This window comes from Lissotriton vulgaris, chromosome 2_1 (assembly GCF_964263255.1).
Source record: "Lissotriton vulgaris chromosome 2_1, aLisVul1.2, whole genome shotgun sequence".
Taxonomy (NCBI): Eukaryota; Metazoa; Chordata; class Amphibia; order Caudata; family Salamandridae; genus Lissotriton; species Lissotriton vulgaris.
The window spans coordinates 1,682,170,930-1,682,191,363 of record NC_141687.1 but is presented as its reverse complement, the minus strand read 5'-3'; the positions used below and the strand labels follow the sequence as shown (position 1 = coordinate 1,682,191,363).

General features: G+C 49.7%; 1 protein-coding gene across 1 annotated transcript in view; it reads left to right on the top strand.

Annotated features, from left to right (window-relative positions):
- Nucleotides 1-20,434, top strand: part of LOC147733087 (uromodulin-like) — a 341,372-nt gene that overhangs the window by 203,419 nt on the left and 117,519 nt on the right. Inside the window, exon 5 of the mRNA XM_086958926.1 lies at nt 19,399-20,166. Coding sequence (XP_086815052.1) covers nt 19,399-20,166 — 768 coding nt within the window. The remainder of the gene's footprint in view (nt 1-19,398; nt 20,167-20,434) is intronic.

Sequence of the window (20,434 nt, the reverse complement as noted above, 5' to 3'; positions counted from 1 at the left end):
GAATGCAAGGGATCGTCTCCCTTGCCTCTGGTACCGATGGAGTGTGTGCTTTCTTTTGGAGGTGGTGCTTGTTGATTGGGGAGGGTTACTGGCCAGTTCCCTCATCTCTGCAGCAGAATAGTTCATCGGATACCTGCGCTGCATGTGGCGAATTATGGTGCTGTTTCCAAAACAGTATTTTTTATTAGGGTTCCCCCTTGAAAGTTCTGTGCCACAGATTAGGCAAGTCACCTTGACTTTTTTCTTGCCCTCTGGGATCGAAAACAACTCCCATACATTGTGTGGTTTTGGCTGGTATGGGGTATTGTGTTCTTGCAGCCACCTTCTCCTCCCCTCCTCCTCCTCCTCCTTTTCCTCCTCCTCTTGTTGGCCACCAATGTAATCTTGTGGTGGTCCTCTTGGTGGTTGTGGTGGTGGTGCAGATGCTCCAGCTGCTGCTGCTACTGAAGCCATTTCAAAGTACAAAATATACCTCAAAGATTGCAAAACAGGTCTTCCTCAGTCAAAGGACAAAGTCAGAATAAGGAAAAAAGGTGGGGTCTTTCATCATTTGGAAAAAAAAAGGCCTGAACCAATGAGAAGTGTTATTTTCAGGTCACAAGACCAGGGATTTCATCATTATGAAACTAAAACTGTTCTGCACCAATTAAAAGTGTTATTTTCAGGTCACATGACCCGACGCGCTTATGCGGCGTGCCCGGGGTCGCGTCGAGGTAGCGCGTCGGATGTTTACGTTGCGCGATCGTATTCGCTCGTTTACGCCGTGCGAATCACGTGGGCGCGGCTACGCGATACGTCACAATGATGTTTTCGTTCGCGGCAATAGCGCTAATGGGACGCTCTCCTGAGCGCGCCCTGGGGCTCTTCAAAAGACTACGCTTTCCGGGGCGCTCACCGGGGCACGCCCCGGGAGCGATCCAGGGTAAAAAAAAAAAAAATATATATATATATACATTTAAAAAATTGTTTTAAATACAAATAAAATATAGGATTCATTCATTTTCAAAAATATTACATTTCATAGCTATAGACATTTGCTATTAACAACATTTTGAAATAAAAAAACAAACATAGGTTTGGGGCCTTATATATAGTTAGGAATTAGCATTTAAAAAACCTATGAAATTCACTGAAAAAACCATAGGTTTCACACCAGTTATAGTTAGGAATTAGCATTTTAAAAACCTATTAAATTCACTGAAAAAACCATAGGTTTCACACCAGTTATAGTTAGCAGGAAATTTTACTGACATAAAACCATTGAAATTCCCACGTTATAGTTAGTTGGACTCACAATAATTTGAGCGCCTGCAATGCGCTGCTGATGACGTCACATATTACATCACTCACGACATGGTTTGTCCAAATAGGGACCCTTACTTCTAAGTCAGGATAAGGGGATTACACTCCTTAATAACCCCTGCTCACCCCCTTGGTAGCTTGGCACAAGCAGACAGGCTTATCACAGAGGCAGTGTGTTAAGCATTTGTGAATATACACAGTAATACAGTGAAAACACTTCAGATGGACACAACACAGGTTTTATAAAAAATAAGTATTCTTTATATAGACTTAAACACAAGGCCAAAAACGACAAAAACCCACAATACTACACTTAAGATTGCTTAAAAGATGATAAAAGTCTCTTAGTTCAAGTTGATGGTAAATGCGACAAAGTTCTCAACAAAGTACCTGGATGCGAGAAAGCAAAGTAAACAAAAGGCTCACAGAAGGGGAGATGTGTCGGTTCCGTGACCCAGGAGAACAGTTGTGTCCTTCCTCAATGCTTGCACAGAATAAGGGACTCGTCGTGAGCCTTACCGGCGCGGAGGTGATGCATAGATGCTCAACCTGTTGCTGTGCGCAAGATGGCGCCTTCATGCGATGCGATGATGATGCGATGATCCAGTTGCGATGCGAGAAGATGGCGCCCTTGATGCGGCGATGCAATGACGATGCTATGACACCCTGGCAGCCTTGCGATGACTCTGTACTTTGGAGCCGCAACAGGCCCTGCGACGCGCTTCTCCGGTGATGCGCTGCCGGCTCTCTCGATGCATCGCGCTTCTCCGGCGATGCAACAGCAGACAGCTTCGATGATCACACGCTACTAGGGAGATGCGGCAAAAGCTCGCTTCTCTGGCGTTGCGATGATTTCAGCTGCGGCGGCGACACGCTTCTTCTCGATGCGTCGCGCTTCCAGCTCCCAGCGGCACGCAAGTGACTGGAGTCAGAATTCCCAGCAAGGAAATTCAGGAGGGAGCTGGAGGTGAAGTCTTTTGGCCCTGCGACTTCAGCAGGAGGCAAGCACAGTACAAGCCCTTGGAGAATATTCTGTAGATGAAAGTTCTTACAAAGTTCCTTCTCCTTTCCCTTGGCAATAAAGCAACCACTGCAGGCCAACCCAGCAAACAGCGCACTGGCAGAGGGGCAGTCCAAACTCCTGCAGCTTCCTTGGTTCTTCTCCTTGGCAGAAAGGTTTCTTGTTCCAGAAGTGATCTAAAGTCTGTGGGACTGGGTCCCAATATTTATACCCCAAAATCCTTTGTTCTCTGAAGGCAGAGAGGCCTCTGCCTAGTTTCTGAGCACTGTTTACATGACACTTTTCTTCCTTTCACTGTGCAGGGCAGAAACATCAGACGCCCCACAGGATGTGGAGCCAGCACAGAAGAGGGAAGATGCAGCTCTGGAGCACTCTGTTGACAGGATTCCCCTTCTCCTTTCACTGTGCAGGGCAGAGACATCAGACAAGCGGTCGGTTGCTTGGCGAGTTGCTGCTCTTCCGCCCCGCTGATTGCGAGCGGAGGCGACATTCTGCTGAGATTGTTTTTTTAAAACTGCTATTAACATACCTTGTAAACTTATGCAGGTATTGACTTCTTTGGGCTCTTAGGGGTGAGCTGCCGGCTTGGGCTGATCGTGTTTTTCGCGGGCTCCCAGTGGCTGCGGGCGCCATCTTGGCTTGGGCTTCGCTTTCCACCACAGCCCTGACCCTCCCCCGCCGCTCCGCCCCTATTTAGACAGGCATCATGAGGCAGCGCAGCGGACGAGCGCAGCAGGCGCGACGGAGGCGCGCCGGAGTTGCGCCTGAGTTAAGCCCGTCTGCGCCCGTCCGCGGCCGACCGGGGCCAGGGGCACGGGACGCTGCTGGTTACATCTCCTACACTCCGTCTCAGTTATGCCTCTTGTGGTCCCCCGGCTGTATCAACTCCTCTACCACCACTGGCTTAAAACTCCTTGGTCTATATAGTCCTCCTCCACCCCTCCCCCCCGGTCTTGTATCACTTCTTGCTCTACCTGTCTCCACATCCTCCCCTGTTCCCCCTTCACCCCCAGCCCCTTCTGCCCAATTGTTTTCTACTTCGGCTACACTTCTTAATACCAGGTCCGCCGTAAATCACCAATACGAGCTATTTGACTACCTTGACACCAATGAACCAGATCTCCTGTTCTTAACTGAGACCTGGTTTAAGTCCGACTCCCTACCCAACGTGCTTGCCGCCTTACCATCTACATATTCCGCCATTCGTGCGGATCGTCCCGATGGCAAGCGGGGTGGTGGAGTGGCTTTAATAGCTCGTACTGATTTCAACTTTCAAATCCTTACTTCCCCACTTATCACTGATGTCGACCTCCTCGTAGCCCGCTCTACCTCCCATCAAGCCCCCTTCACTTTTGGTCTTATTTACCGTCCTCCCCAGCCGACTCCCTCGTTCCTCCCCGATATCCAGACCCTTTTGGCCACCTTGGCAGTTAATCATTCTTCTGTATTAGTTCTAGGGGACCTCAATTTCTGGCCCAATGACCCGGCTGAAAGCCCCCAATCCAAGGAATTCACCAGCCTCATGAAAAATTTGAATTTCGTACCGCTCATCCATAGTCCAAACCACCTACATGGCCACATACTGGACCAAATCTGGACACTGAATGTTTCATCCACTCCCCCCATTATTTCCCCTTGCCCATGGTCAGATCACTCCACCATTACGTTTTCCCTTGCCCTAGCACCCCCGGTCAAACCCCCCCTTCCCAAAAACACCTGGGTTCGGAAATGGGGTAAGGTAAACATGCCCTCCTTCTGTTCGGCCCTGGCCACGACCTGCCCGGATCTTACTGGTTTGACAGCTGCCCCCCAACTGGCCGCAATTAACAACTGGCTCACAAGGGCAGGCGACGAATTCGCCCCCCTCAAGCGCCTCTCAGTAAAACGGGCTCATGCAGCCAATCGTTGGTTTACCTCCGATCTTAAAGAGAAAAAACTTGCTGCAAGAAGGGCTGAAAGAGCCTGGCGAAGAACTTACGATCCTGCCTTAAAAACAATTTACCTGCCACTCTGCAAACCTATAAAAAGAGCATCCTGGAAGCTAAGGCTGAATATTACACCCACAGGATATTGGTTGCGGAGTCACAATCGAAAGAAATTTTCTCCACCGTTAATGAGCTTGCCTCATCCACCAGAGCCACATCTACCATTCCCCCGTCCCAATCCCTCTGTGACTCGCTTAACGAGTTCTTCATAGACAAAGTTGTAAAAATCAAACACAACATCTCCCTGCCCTCTCCCACCTTTGTGGACCCCTCTCCTCCCCCCTCCACTGTTAAACTGACCAACTTCCCACTCCTAACTATTGACTCCCTTCGTCCCCTACTCCAACGGGTCAAATCAGGCTCACCCCAGGACTTTGCCCCTGCCCGCATACTCAGGGAAGTCTACTCAGCCTGCCCCATTCCCCCTCTGACCCTCCTCAACGATTCACTTATTCATGGTCATGTTCCCATTTCACACAAATCGGCGATTGTCATCCCTATCTTAAAAAAATTGGACGCCGATCCCTCCTCTGCTTCCAATTACCTCCCCATTTCAATTCTTCCCTACCTTGCTAAGGTTCTCGAAACCCATATCACTTCCACGCTGAGCACTCACATTGAGGCAAATCACTGCCTCTCCCCTTGCCAAGCTGGTTTCCGCCCCCTGCATTCTACCGAAAAAGTGGTCATCTCAGTCATGGACAAGCTGCGTGAAGGCATTGACATCAACCATCCGCAAGCCCTGATTCTCCTTGACTTATCCGCCGCTTTTGACACGGTGGATCATACCATCCTCCTTAACCGTGTCAAGGCGGCGGGTATAGAGGGCCTAGCCTTCTCTTGGCTGGAGTCCTTTCTTGCTGGGAGAACACAAGGTGTCCATTTGGCTGGTTTTGCGGCGGCCTCTCGTAAGGTAGAATGCGGGGTCCCCCAGGGTTCATCACTTTCCCCTCTCTTGTTTAACCTCTACATCTTCCCCCTCATTTTTATGTTACAGCAACTGGAGGTCACCGTGTTCAATTACGCGGATGACCTCCAGCTAATTTTCAATATGTCCCACTCACCTTCATCTGCCCTGAATGTCCAAACCATCATGACCCTCATTCAAGATTGGATGAACTGCAGCCACCTCAAACTCAATCCGGACAAGACCGAGCTGGTCCTGACCGGAGGTGGCACAGTCCCTGGTCTTCTTCCTTCTGGCCCCCCTCCCTTGGTGCCCCTCCACTCCCGGTCCCCAAAGTGAAAACCCTGGGAATCTTTCTTAATCCCCAGCTTACTGTCTCCCACAAGTCAACTCCGTTGTCTCCTCATCTTTCTTCTCCCTCAGAGTAATTTGGAAAGTTTCCCGTTTCTTTTCCCCCCCAGCTTTAAAAATCATCATGCTGGCCATGGTACTGTCCCGTATAGACTACGGTAACATAGTCTATAACGGAGCTCCTGCATACATGATCCACGGATTACAACTGGTGCGGAATCAGGCGGCCCGCCTGATCCATGGCCTTCCCAGATATCATCGGGTCACCCCATTACTCAAAACTCTGCATTGGCTCCCCATAAGAGAGCGTGCCCTGTTTAAACTCGGCTGTCTCACTTATCAAGCCAGAGCGGGCACTGCTCCAGAGTTTATCTGTTCCCTCATCAAACCATACTGCCCAGGCAGAGAACGTCGCTCGGCCCATTTGGCCCTCCTTACCATCCCTCGCTTTAAAAAACAGAGGGCGGGCGGAGCGAGATTCGCTGTCCTGGCCCCTACTTTTTGGAACTCCCTCCTGATTGCTCTGCGTACCTCACCTTCTTACCCCCTGTTCCAGAAAAATCTCAAAACTTTTCTGTTCACGCAAGCCTACCCTTAAATCTTCTGCTGTTGCCATCCACTGATCACCACTAGCGCCATGAAACCGCTGGGTATGCGAGCGCTGTACAAATGTTTTTTAATTCAAATTCAAATTCAAGCCACAGGAGGTGGAGCCAGCATTGTAGAGGGAAGGCCCAGCCCTATTCAGGTCCCAGGTGCACTCTCCCCCTCACATCTGGAGGTATATCTCCCTAATCACCAATGGGCTGTCCCAGACTGTCTCCTGGAATTTCCTCAGCCCTGTCACACAAAAACCCAGACAAGGAAAACACAAGTCAGCAGAGGCAGGCTCAAATGGTTAGGCAAGCAAACACCTGCTTTCTAAAAGTGGCATTTTCAAACACAGAATATTAAAATAAACTTTGCTAAAAGATGTATTTTATTATTCTGAGTTCAGGCATACTAAACTCGAATTTTAACGTGTTCCCTGAGTCAGTTAGGATTGTAGGGATGTAACAATCTTCACTGCCCATTTTGGCCTATGAGAACAGGTAGCCTTCAATAGTGAAAAATGAAAATGGCTGTAATTCACTATTAGAACATGCTACACGCATCAGAGCATGTCCTACTGTGGCAGGCTCGGAAGGAAATGGCAGAAGGCGAGTTCTAGTTACAGAGGGTTTTATTGATCCCAAAAGAAAGTCAGTACAGGTCTTCCGGTGGTGTGGAGGCCGACGTGGGGATCTGCTCCTACTCCGTCTTCGGACTCGGGCCTTGGGCGCCTCGGCTCTCCTCCGTCCCTCCGGGCTGTTCCTCTTCCTGGGCCTGTCGACTTCTGTGGTGACCCTCAGGTATCGATAGCCCAAAAGAAAGAGAAGGGAAGTGTCAGGGCAGTGTTCTTGATCTCAATAGTAGTAGGAAGGGGGAGTGAGGAAGGTAGTGCAGCACTCAGGGCTCTCAAACGGTGAGGGGTCATGCTCAAGCGTAGGGGTACCGGGTTATACAAGGAATCCCAATCACACGTTCGGCCCGCTTCTTCTAGCAACCCAACCCGCAACTCTCCTCTCACTTCCGCATCTTCTCTCTTCCGGTCTCGCACTCTTCTCCTCAATACACTCGTCTCTCGCCCCCTTCTCCGTCCTCCAGCCTCCGGTGAACAAGCACACCCTCTTGGGCTCTGCTTCTGCATTTGACGCCGCCGCGTCCCTGGAAGGTCCCGCCCACTCGTCCGAGGGCTGCCACTTAAAGGGCCAGTGTTCCCCGTCGTCCTCAGCGTCTCTGGCAACCCCGTAATCAAACGAAGGGAGTTCTTTCTGTACGGGGGAACAAGTAGGGGTTGAGTGATGACGGTCCCAGTGTACAGTCCCCACATCAGTACTCGGTGGGCCGGCCACCGCCACCCCGTTACACCTACCTTATACTTACAATGCACCCTGCCATTGGGCCTACCATAGGGGTGTCTAATATGGGAAGGGAAGGTTTAGGGACTGGCAAGTGGGTGCACTTGGCCAAGTCGACATAGCAGTGCTAGACCGCAAACAGGCCTTGCGATGGCAGGCTTGAGACACCCTTTACAAGCTGCTTCTGTGGGTGGCACAATCAGTGCTGCAGGCCCACCAGCAGCATTTGATATACAAGCCCTGGGCACACTTAGTGCACTGTACTAGGGGCTGACAGTAAATCAAAAAACCCAATCGTGGAATAACGAACTAGTACATCAACATATAACCAGCAAAAACATATCAAAACAGAGGAGGCAATCCGTCAAAAAAAGAAGGGAGACTCACGCCAATGATGTCAGGTCTAACACAGGCCAAGGCAGACAGAAAGGTCAGACAAGAAAACAGCCACTTTTAAAAGTGCTGTTTTCAAACACAGGATTTAAAAACCATCTTTCCTAAAATATGTGTTATTCAATTCTGAGTTCAGGGATACCAGACTTTTATGTCCTATCTTTCTCCTATGGGAAGATAAGCAGGTAACCACTGTACACAGCGTTCCCCATTTTAGCCTGTGGGCAAGAATGCCTTACAATAGTGAAAAAACAAAAATGGCTGTAATTCACTACCAAAGCATGTCACCCACACTAGTACATGCTCTACCTCTCACATACAATGCACCTTATCCAGGGGGAAACTTGGGCCTTCCATAGGGGTCTCCAATGTGTACAGAAAGGGAAGGGTTAGGCCTGGTCAGTGCGGACACTGGCCAGGTTGACATGGCAGTTCACAGACTGCACACAGGCATTGCGGTGGCAGGCCTGAGACACCATTTTAGGGCTACACATGTGGGTGGCACAATCAGTGCTGCAGGCCCACTAGTAGCATTTGAATCACCAGCCCTGGCTCACTCAGTGCACTTAACTAGGGACTTCTTGGTAATACAAATATGCCAATCATAGATAGCCAATTACAATAACAATTTACTCAGGGAGCACTTGCACTTTGACACTGGTCAGCAGTGGCAACGACCCCAAAGCATCTAAACCAGCAAAAACATAATCCAGAACAGTGTCAAAAATAAAGGAGGTAGGGGCAAAACGTCAGGGGAAACCACACCAAAGATGCCAGGTCTAACATGTGCCCCCTCCAGCTGAAAGTGGGGAGAACTGCCCACCCTCTTGGGAGTTCTCTTCACTAAGGCGGAAAAACATGGACAGACCATCAGCTTTGGTGTGTTCTGTGCCAGGGCTGTGTTCCACCATAATGGACCACCTCAACAGTTTTGGGTTCTCAACCCTCGTTTGCATCAACAATCTGAGGGGCCTGTGGTCTGTCTGAAACCGGAAGTGAGCCCTAAACAAGTAGGTTCTCAGCTTCTTCAGAGCCCAGACAACAGCAAAAGCTTCCCTTTCAATTGTACTCCACCTCTGTTCACTGAGAAGTAGCCTCCTACTAATGAAAGCTACAGGTTTGTCCAAGCCCTCGTAGTTGATCTGTGAGAGTACTGCTCCCACACCATGCTCTGAAGGATTTGTCTGCACTATAAACTCAATGGAGAAGTCAGGTGCCTTAAGCGCAGGCAGTTTGACAGGCATTGGTCCAATTCACTCTCCTGGGCTGTTTCCTTGAAGTCAGCTCTGTCAAGGGGCCAACAATGGTGCCATATCCCTTGACAAACCTTTGGTAATATGCGGTGAGACCTAAAAAGGCTCTCACCTCTGTCTGGATCTTGGCGGGCTCCCAAGCCAGAATGGTGTCAATCTTCGCCTGTAGGGGTGCCACCTGGCCGCTCCCCACCTGGTGTCCCAAGTACACCACAGATCCATGCCCTTTCTGGCACTTACTGGCCTTGATAGTGAAACCTGCCCTTTGCAGAGCCTTCAACACTTCACGGAGGTGTTGCAAGTGTTCTTCCCATGTGGAGCTGAACACAGCAATGTCATCCAGGTATGCAGTGCTGAATTCCTCCAGCCCGGTCAGTACCTGGTTGACCAGTCTCTGGAACGTGGCTGGGGCGGAGCCAGGAGAATTGCCACATCAGACCTCTCAAAGTGGGGTTTGAGGCGGTTCACATGTAAGACCCTCAGGGGCTGCCTGGGAGTCTTCAAGTTAACCAGGTAGGTTACTTCGCTCTTGCGCTCCACCACCTCATATGGCCCAGTCCACTTGTCTTGGAGCGTGCAAGGCTCCACTGGCACCATAACCCACACTTTCTGCCCAGGTTGAAATTCGACCACAGTGGTATTCTGGTCGTACCATCCTTTCATTTCTTCCTGGCTAACTTCTAGGTTCTCCTGAGCGAGTTTCCTGAAGCGTTGTGTCTGGTTGCGGAAGGCCAGCATATAGATGAACACATCCTGGGGGGTTTTCCCACAGGATTTCTCCCACCCCTCCTTCACCAGTGTGAGAAGTTCGCTAACAGTGTGGCCACACAGAAGCTGAAAGGGACTGAACTCTAAGGACTTCTGAGGCACCTCTCTGTAGGCAAACAATAGGCATGGTAGGAAGGCGTCCAACTTCTGTCTCATGGGCTCCGCTAGGCCCATAATCATACCATCAGAGTCCGGTTGAACCTTTCAACAAACCAGTTTCATTTAGGGTGGTAAGGAGTGGTGAACTTATAAGTTACCCTACACTCCTCCCACAGAGACTTCATGTACCTAGAGATGAAGTTGGCACCCCGATCGGAGACCACCTCTCTGGAGATCCCCATCAATGCACGGACCACCACGGGTGCTGTGATTGTCCTTAGAGGGACAGCTTCCAGGTACCGGGTGGCATGGTCCACCAAGACTAGGGGTGGGCAGAATTTGTGTAAACGAGTTATGCAAATCTCCGTGAAACGCTAAAAAATCTCAGCGAACACGCAGAAATTCCACGAACACGCAGAATTGCTTGTTTGCGATGCTTTTTTACTGTTTGCAATCGCTGTTTGCGTGCTCGGGGGGAAATATCTTGCGGGCACGTATTTTGAGAACGTGAACAAGCAAAAAAATTCGCGAAGCCGTGGAACGCTGAATTTTGGGCAATTTCGCTTTCTCCACGGAACGCAAAATTACCCAAATTCCGCGAGCGGAATGGATTTCACCGCCCAGGCCTAACCAAGACCAGGATGAACCAGTTGCCTAAGGCTGTCTTGGGGTCCAGTGACCCCACAATGTCGATGCCCACCCTCTCGAAAGGGGTGCTCACCACAGTGAAGGGTTGGAGGGGTACCTTGCACTTCCCTCTGCGCATTGACACTTGCCTGACATGCCTGGCAAGTTCTACAGAATGTAGTGATGTGCTTCTTCATCTGGGGCCAGAGGAAGTGAGTAACAAGCCTCTGGAAGGTCTTGTCTTGCCCCAGATGTCCTGCGAGAGGCAAGTCATGAGACAGATTTTAGGAAGTTCCTGAAACACTCGGGTACCACCAGCACACCGGCTGCACCGGGCTCAGCGAACTTAGGCTCACTATAAAGCAACACATCTTCCCAGTAAATGAGATGACCCTTGGACGCTTCACCTGCTGCCTGGTCTGCAGCCTGCTGCCGCACACCAAGAGAGAAGGGCGTTCCGTCTGCACTTTGCAGAATTCCTCCCTTCTTGCTGCCAATGGATCAGCTCAGGTAGGTCCCCCAGTTCGGCCACCTGTTCCCCCCTAGGCTCCAGGGCATCCCCCTCAGGTTCTGCTCCTGCCTGAGCCGTGGGAACAGTGGGGGCGGGTTTCCCACGCCCCCTGCCCCTCGGCCTCCTGGCAGGTACCTGGGCCACTGCTTCAGGCTCCAGGTTTGCTGAATCACCCCTACTGGCTGCCATAGACACAGACCCACTCAGGCAGACCCAACTTCTCCATATGAGCCTGGTGTTCCACCTCCTTCCATAGGGAACTCTCCAGGTCATTACCTAGCAGACAGTCTACAGGCATGGATGGACTCACAACAATCTTCAAGAGACCTGAGACCCCCCTCCACTCAAAGGGAACCTGCACCACTTTTCAGAGGCGCACCGATTGGTCAGCTGCAACTACTGGGTGAAGTACATTGCTCTTTAGACACCCACTGACACCTTACAGGTGTCAAACTGGCTCCCTTGTCTCTCAGAGCCTCTATCTCCCTCTCATTGATGGTCACCTTCTGCCCGTATTTCTTAGTGTTTGGGGCAGGTAGGTTTCCTGGACCATCTCTTGGTCTCCTAAGGAGACAAGGGTCATAACTGCTGGTCCCATCCCTTCACTAGAAATTAAATCATTTTCCAAAGCTACACTCACTAAACCCAGTTTTGGAGCACCAGTGGGTGCTGGGGGTTTCTTGGGGCACCTAGAGATAACATGTCCCACCTCATTGCAGCAATAGCAGGTAGGGGGACCGCTGTTGTCCCGTCTGCCCCTAGGGGGCCATGGTTGTTTAGGTTTGGGGGGTTGGGACTCCTTTCCCTGGGAACTGTTTTGAGGCCCTTGAGAGAACTCCTTTTTGGTTACCCTTGTCCCCCCCACTCTTGTGCTGGGGACCCTGCCCACCTTTGGCTGTGGTACCCACAATTCCTTAGTGGACCCTGGTACCGGTCCAGTGGTCCGCCTCCTTAGCAAACTCCATGGGGTCTGTCAACTTGCTGTCTAGAAGATGCTGGCGCAGCTCTGGAACACAAAGACTACTCAAATGCTCCCAACTAATTAAATGCAACAGCCCCTTATAATCAGTTACTTTGCTGTCCTTTATCCTTCCAGTGCACGCGAGTACAGATTCACACACTCCATCCGAGTTTCGGACTCTTTCTTCTTAGAGTTCCTAAACTGCAGTCTGTACTGCTCTGGAGTACGTCCATACCTGAGACATAGGGCCTCCTTCATATTGGGATAGGTCATGGTACCTGCTATTTCTAAGGGGACTAGAGTACTCCACCCAGAAGCCTCAAAATGTTTCCACAGGCCCGCCCCCAATGCTGTTCAGGCACACCATTCATCCCTAAAGCAATCTCATAAGAGGTAAACCAGGCATAGATATCCTGACTCCTATTGTAATTCTGTACCAAATCCTTGGGAATATATACTTTACCCCCTGAACTGGCTGTGCGCTGCCACCATTTGAACTGGAATCCACCTGCTTGGCCTTGATTTCCAGTTCTCTCGTGATCAACTCATGAGCCAGAAGCCATTTATTTTACTTCAGGGCACGAGCATTCTTGCTCTCCTCTGCCACCTTTTCTTTCTCTACTTCCAATTGCTTCATTTTCATTCTCTTGATTTCCATTCATGGTCTCTCACTCTTTGATTCTCCTCTAACTCTTCTGGAGTGAAACCCCTACAGGAATGGGTGCTGCCAGGCCTTGAGCCTGGGTTGCTCACAGGCAAATCTTGGGGTTAAAACCCCTCCCTTCCACTTGCATCATTTCCTTTTTGGGCCTCCCACCAGGCCTTCAAGATTTTCTGCAGCTCCTCCTTTCCAGCTCTGTCTTTCACAGGGCAACTACAATCTTGGGAGAATTGTTTGAGCTGTTCAACTTTGTACGAATACAGATCCTCAATGCGAAACCCCAATTCTGCTGGCGCACTTGCTGCCTTCTGAGACATGATGCTTTAAAGAGTTACTCAAAAATAGAACCAAAAATCCAAACACAGTTTGTGGCTGCATAGTGGTCTGCACTAAACTATTGATGTAGACCAATTACTGTGGGTCAAGTACAAATACAAGTTCAAATCCGACAGCTGCCACCAATGTTAGATCTGGGGGTCTCTAGTTGGCAGAGGTAGGTACCAATGTCCAAATAGGGACCCTTGCTTCTAGTCAGGGTAAGGGGGATACACTCTTTAGATAACCCCTGCTCACCCCCTTGGTAGCTTGGCACAAGCAGATAGGCTTATCAAAGGCAATGTGTAAAATATTTGCACCAAAACTCACAGTAACACAGTGATAACACCAAAATAGGACTCCACACCAGTTTAGAAAAATAAATGTATTTAATCTAAACTAAACAAGACCAAAACGACAAAAATCCAACTTCCACAGTTCAAGATTATGATTTTAAAAAAGTTCTAGGGTTTGTGTCAAAATAATCCCCAATTACGTCACGTTTAGCCAAAAGTACCTTTAGATGCGACAAAAGTTCCAAAGTAAAAGCTGCAGCGTTGAAAAACAAGCAATGCGTCACTTCTGAGACTCTGGGGAGGCAATGCGACAGCCCCACTGGATGCAGCAGGCATGTTGCGACAAATCCAGTCTTTATGGGGAGGGAGGCTATACCTTAATGGATTCCGGTGCGCAGGTTTCATAGGAAGCGTCTCGCAAAGGTACGATGCAATGATCTTCTGTTCTGCGACAATTCTCAGGTGCGGCGGTGATGCGCAGCGTCGATCTTCTCCTCTTGCGGCCCCTCGATGCGACGACACTCGCAGCGGTGTGATGCGGTCTGCAAGCAAGTGGTGTGGCGATCTCAACCAGCGACGACAGGATTTGTGACGATACTCGCAGTGATGGTAATCTTCCCGCACGGGAGCGGTGCGTTCTGCAAGCGAAGGATGCGACGATCTCGATCTTCACGGCGGCGGGAATTTCCTCGCACTGTCGGGGATGCTCTCCGCAAGTGAGCGATGCATGAAAATTAGCAGATTGTCTTAGTTTCTCCTTGTCCAGTTTCCCAAACAACAGGTACAACTTCCAGATGCACCACAACTGGACCAAGCACTATAGGAAGCACATAACTCTCTCAGTAGAGGTCAGGGGGGGAGCTGGGGGTGAAGTCATTTTGTTCCTGGGACTTCTCAACAGGGAGCTAGCTCTACTCAGGCCCATGAAAATCTCTTCAAGCCAGGGGACACAGCACAAAGCAAAGTCCTTCCCCTCTCCTTGGCATCAAAGCAAGTGGAGGTCAGCCCAAAAATACACAGCAGGACAGTCCTTCCTCTTCAGTCTTCCAGCTTTCTCCTTGGCAGAGGTTCCTTCTTGATTCCAGGATCATCTAATTTTCTGTAGTCTGGGGTCATGTACTTATACCCCAAAAAGTCTTTGTTCCCTTTGTGCAGAAAGGCTCTGAGCCCGTTCTGAACCAGTTCTGGGTGTTCCCTGAGCACTTTGTTTTCCTGGCTTCTCCTTTCCTTTCAGAGAGAGGGGCAGGGTCGTCAGCCGCTCAGCAGGAGGTGGAGCCAGCATTCAAGTTCAAGTTCAGGCATTTTTAAAGCGCACTACTCACCCAGAGGGTCTCAAGGCGCTAGAGGGAGGGGTTCATTATTTGTAGAATAGCCAGGTTTTCAGTTCTTTTCTGAAGGAGATGTGGTTCTGAGTAAGGCGGAGGTGGGTGGGGAGTGAGTTCCAGGTCTTAGCGGCCAGGAAGGAGAAGGATCTACCACCCATGGCGGATTTTCGGATACGCGGGACTATGGCGAGGGCTTGATTGGATGATCTTAGTTGGCGGGTGGGTTTGTAGAAGGACATTCGAGTGTTGAGGCATTCGGGTCCTAGATTATAAAGGGCCTTGTGTGCGTGAGTGAGAAGGCAGAAAGTAATTCTTTTGCTGACGGGAAGCCAGTGGAGGTCTTGTAGGTGTCCGGTGATGTGATCTTGGCGCGGGATGTCTAATATGAGTCTCGCTGACGCGTTTTGGATGCGCTGAAGTTTTTTCTGTAATTTTGTTGTAATTCAGGCGTAAAGTGTGTTGCCATAATCCAGACGACTCGTGACCAGTGCATGGGTGACAGTCTTTCTTGTCTCGAGGGGGATCCAGCGGAAGATCTTTTTGAGAATGCGAAGGACATTGAAGCAGGAGGACGAGACGGCGTTGACTTGTCTAGACATAGAGAGAGAGGAGTCTAGAATGAAGCCAAGGTTACGTGCATGGTCTGTGGGTGAGGGTGCTGTGCCTAGAGCGGAAGACCACTAAGAGTCGTCCCAAGCTGAGGGGGATGATCCTAGGATGAGCACCTCCGTTTTGTCTAAATTGAGTTTTAGGCGGCTCTGTTTCATCCAATCCGCTACTTCTTTCATGCCTTCGTGAAGATTGGTTTTGGTGGTGTTGGGGTCTTTGGTGAGGGAGAGGATTAGCTGGGTGTCGTCGGCGTAAGAGATGATGTTGAGGTTGTGTTGACGCGCGATAGAGGCGAGAGGACTCATGTAGACGTTGAAGAGGGTGAGACTGAGTAAGGATCCTTGAGGTACGCCGCAGATGACTTCGGTGGCCTTTGAGTAGAATGGGGGAAGTCGGACTCTCTGAGTTCTCCCAGCTAGGAATGAGGTGATCCAGTCCAAGGCTTTTCCATGTATGCCGATGTTGCTGAGGCGTTGTATAAGGGTGCTGTGGCAGACTGTGTCGAAAGCAGCGGAGAGGTCGAGTAGGATGAGGGCCACTGTTTCTCCGTTGTCCAGGAGTGCTCGGATGTCGTCGGTCCCTGCAATGAGGGCGGTTTCGGTGCTATGTTTGGCTCGAAATCCGGATTGAGATGGATCAAGGGAGTTGTTGGATTCAAGGAAGGCGGCAAGCTGGCTTTTGACGGCTTTGGAAGTGGAGGTGTTCGGCGGATGTAAGATTGTCGTCGGAGCTGGTTGTAATTTTGATGGTGTTTCGGTGGAGGATGGCGATGCCTCCTCCAGTTTGATTGGTGCAGTCTTTTCGAATGATCTTGTAAGTGTTCGGTATGGCTATGGTGATGTCGGGAGCAGAGGATGCGTTCATCCATGTTTCAGTATGGAAGGCGATGTCAGGTGATGCAGTGTCGATTAGGTCCCAGAGTTCTGTTGCATGTCTGTGTAGCGAGCGGGTGTTCAGTAGGATGCATTTAAGGGTGTTGGGTTTGGAGATGTGTGTGGAGGAAGTGGGTTTGGTGAGGGTCCTGAAGCAGTTGAACTTGCAGGAGGGGCAGGCGAATGGGCCGTGGGTATGTCCTGGGGAGGCTTCGCAGCATTGTGGTGTGCGTCCGGGGTTGAGAGCGAGGAGAGTAGCGGCATCATAAGTGGTTCTAGTGGGTTGGGAGTGGCGGGGACCAGGGTGTCTGGCGCTGGGCGCGGTCCAGGCGCGGACGGGCGAAGACGGGCTTACCTTTGGCGCACCTTCGGCGCGGCCGCAGCACGTGGACGCTGCACGTTGGGATATCCGTCTTAAATGGTTAGTGGAGGGGGCGGGGTGGGAGGGCCAGCAGGGAGGCGGTAGCGGGGAGGAGGGGCGGGCCAGGGGAAAACCTCAACAACAAAATGGAGGGTCAAAGGGAAAGGGAGACAGGGGCAGAAAATGTCCAATGGCACCGAGTGTGCAGCTAATGTATCAACATGCAGATAAAGCCTCAGCAATGTCGCGCTGTAAAGCAGGGCAGAGAGTGCGGCACTACGTATTAAAAACGCTCAATGTGATGAAAAAAGAATGCTCCTAAAGTGAAGCTGCGATCACAGGCAAAAAGCGCTATCAATAACAGTTTTCACAATTAACGATACCAAGTCCGGTAAGGAGTGCATTTCAGCAGAGTGCGATTGCGAGTAGCAGCGCCAAGAGGTTGTAGATTCCGGGAGCGTGGGTGAGCGACCGTTCTGAAGTGGGTCCGGACGGTCACAGTTTGGCCGGGGAGGTGGTGAGCCCTCTATTCGTGGTGGGAGGGGCAGCAGGGAGGCGGTAGCGGGGAGGAGGGGCGGGCCAGGGGAAAACCTCAACAACAAAATGGAGGGTCAAAGGGAAAGGGAGACATGGGCAGCAAATGTCCAATGGCACCGAATGTGCAGCTAATGTATCAAAATGCAGATAAAGCCTTAGCAATGTCGCGCTGTAAAGCAGGGCAGAGAGTGCGGCACTACGTATTAAAAACGCTCAAAGTGATGAAAAAAGAATGCTCCTAAAGTGAAGCTGCGATCACAGGTAAAAAGCGCTATCAATTACAGTTTTCACAATTAACGATACCAAGTCAGGTAAGGAGTGCGTTTCAGCAGAGTGCGATTGCGAGTAGCAGCGCCAAGAGGTTGTAGAGTCTGGGAGTGTGGGTGAGCGACCGTTCTGGAGTGGGTCCGGAAGGCAGGCACAGCCCTTTTCAGGCCCAGGTGCTACCCCTTCCCACCACTCTAGATGCAGATGGAGTTATTCAGCCTAGGGATGGCCCACTCAGCCTCTGGGAGCCACTTAGCCTCTGTCACAAACCAGACAGTCAATTCACAAACAGGCCAAGGCACACAGAAAGGTCAGACAAGAAAACAGCCACCTTCTAAAAGTGCTGTTTTCAAATACAGGATTTAAAAACCATATTTCCTAAAATATGTGTTATTAAATTCTGAGATCAGAAACCAGACTTTTATGTCCTATCTTGCTCATATGGGAAGATATGCAGGTAACCACTGCACACAGCATTCCCCATTATAGCTTATAGGCAAGATAGCCTTACAATAGTGAAAAAACGAAAATGGCTGTAATTCACTACACCCACACTAGTAAATGCTCTACCTCTCACATAAACTGCACCCTGCCCAGGGGTGTACCTTGGGCCTTCCATAGGGGTGTCCAATGTGTACAGAAAGGGAAGGGTTAGGCCTGGTCAGTGGGGACACTGGCCAGGTTGACATGGCAGTTCACAGACTGCACACAGTCTGAGATGCCCCCGGGTGAGTCATGCGCTATACAAGAAATCCTAATCATAACATAACACAGGCACTGCGGTGTCAGGCCTGAGACACCATTTATGGGCTACTCATGTGGGTGGCACAATCAGTGTTGCAGGCCCACTAGTAGCATTTGAATCACCAGCCCTGGCACACTCAGTGTACTTTACTAGGGACTTCTTGATAATACAAATATGCCAATAATGGATAACCAATTACAATAACAATTTACTCAGGGAGCGCTTGCACTTTGACACTGATCAGCAGTGGCAAAGGGCCCAAAGATTCTAAACCAGCAAAAACGGAATCCTGCACAGCGTCACAAATACAGGAGGTAGGGGCAAAAAGTCAGGAGAAACCATGCCAAAGATGCCAGGTCTAACAACAGCCAACACGTTTTGTTCACTACATGTGAACTTCATCTGGGCTTGAGTATTATCCTTCAAGGTGTATATATGAAAATCATGGAATTTCAGTATGCGTGATTAGCTTCTATTCAATAGTACCCCACATTTTCAGGGAATCATTGTTGTAATAGTGGTATAGGCCACCTTGATAAGTGCTGTTCAATATCCCACAGATCGGGTTCATAGTGTGATTTCACACTACAAAGCTGTCCCTGCCAGCTGCTGCTACTCCTAAAAACATTGCACCACATACCTTGCAATGGAAGCACTCTTTTATGAGCACAATAATGCAACCAATTCTCAATAGAATGAAGGTGATATTCAAATTCTTTCTGGGCTGCTTCAAAATCTTTTGGCTATGTCAGACTAGTGGAACAAATTGATTTGCACTGTCTTCCCCACATGTGCAAAAAAACTAAACAAATGCTTTGTCTCTGCACACAATGTATTTACTTCACTTCTGTATATACAGCATACATTGCATGAAATCAATTTGCACTATTGCTATGCAAATACCATTTGCTGCATTCTCTATTACACAAGCAGCAGAGTTGTTGCAAATGGATGTTCTCAGCCTTTGTATATTACCATGATCATTGTGTTCTATATTAGTTATAATATACATGTTAGAAATCTGAAAAGGGGCAGGATTGCTCTCCAGGTTGTTAATGCACCTGTCAGATCACTGCTTAGCTTGGCAAAGCTTTTAGAAAGAAGCTATTGTACGTGAGTGAGAAAACCAATCAGGAGGATTCTTTTGCCACGAGAAATCCATCCAGCACTAATATCCTAAGTGATAAGAATTATGCTTTTCGTGAACAGGTTCTGTTCTACAGTCTTATTTTACCGATGACATGTTGCATTTTCAAGCAAACAGAATAACATCTCCTTTTTATATATTTCAGATCCAGAAGCTACACCTGCATCTACTGCTGCACTTATTGCAGCAGGTGACACCACGACAGCAACAACCACTGCTACTACCACCACTCCTACAACTACCACCACCACACCAACAACCCCAACCACCACCCCTACAACTGTCACTACCACACCCACAACTACCACCACCACACCCACAACTACCACCACCACACCAACAACCCCTACCACCACCCCTACAACTGTCACTACCACACCTACAACTACCACCACCACACCTACAACTACCACCACCACACCAACAACCCCTACCACCACCCCTACAACTGTCACTACAACACCTACAACTCCGACTACATCTCCCACCACCACACTGACCACCCCTATCATCACAACAGCTTCCACCACCCCTACAACTGTCCCCACCACACCTACAACTATGACAACAACTGCCACCACCACACCAACCACCTCTACCACCACAACAGCTATCACACCTACAACTGTCATCACCACACCTACACCTATGACCACAGAAACCACCATCACCACCACGCCTACAATTATGAGTACAGAATTCATCATCACCACCACGTCTACCGCCACACCTACAACTATTAAAACCACCACTGCAAATCATACTACAACTCCGCCAACCCCTCCCACAAATCCCGCAACCACACCCCTTATCTCCACAACTGTGTCTACAATACCAGCGACATGTGCATCAGATGAATTCTCTTCAGGATCATCAACCTGCCTGTGCAGTGACAGTTACTATGCAGACTCTGGTAAAGTCCATCATGTTTCTTTGGGGTCAATTACAAGCAGAACAAATATATTTGTTTGATCCGTGGGCCGGCAGTGCTTTGTGAGGGATTGCCTCAGAATGTGCAATGTCTAGAGTCATGAGTTAGGAAACTGCATAAAGTATCATTTAGGGTTTTGATAGGAAAATAACACTAGCTCTAACTACAATATATCAGGAACCTTTAAATGTCATCTATAGAACTGACTATGGGCCCACAGTAATGGCTATCAGGGTAGGCTGTTATCTAC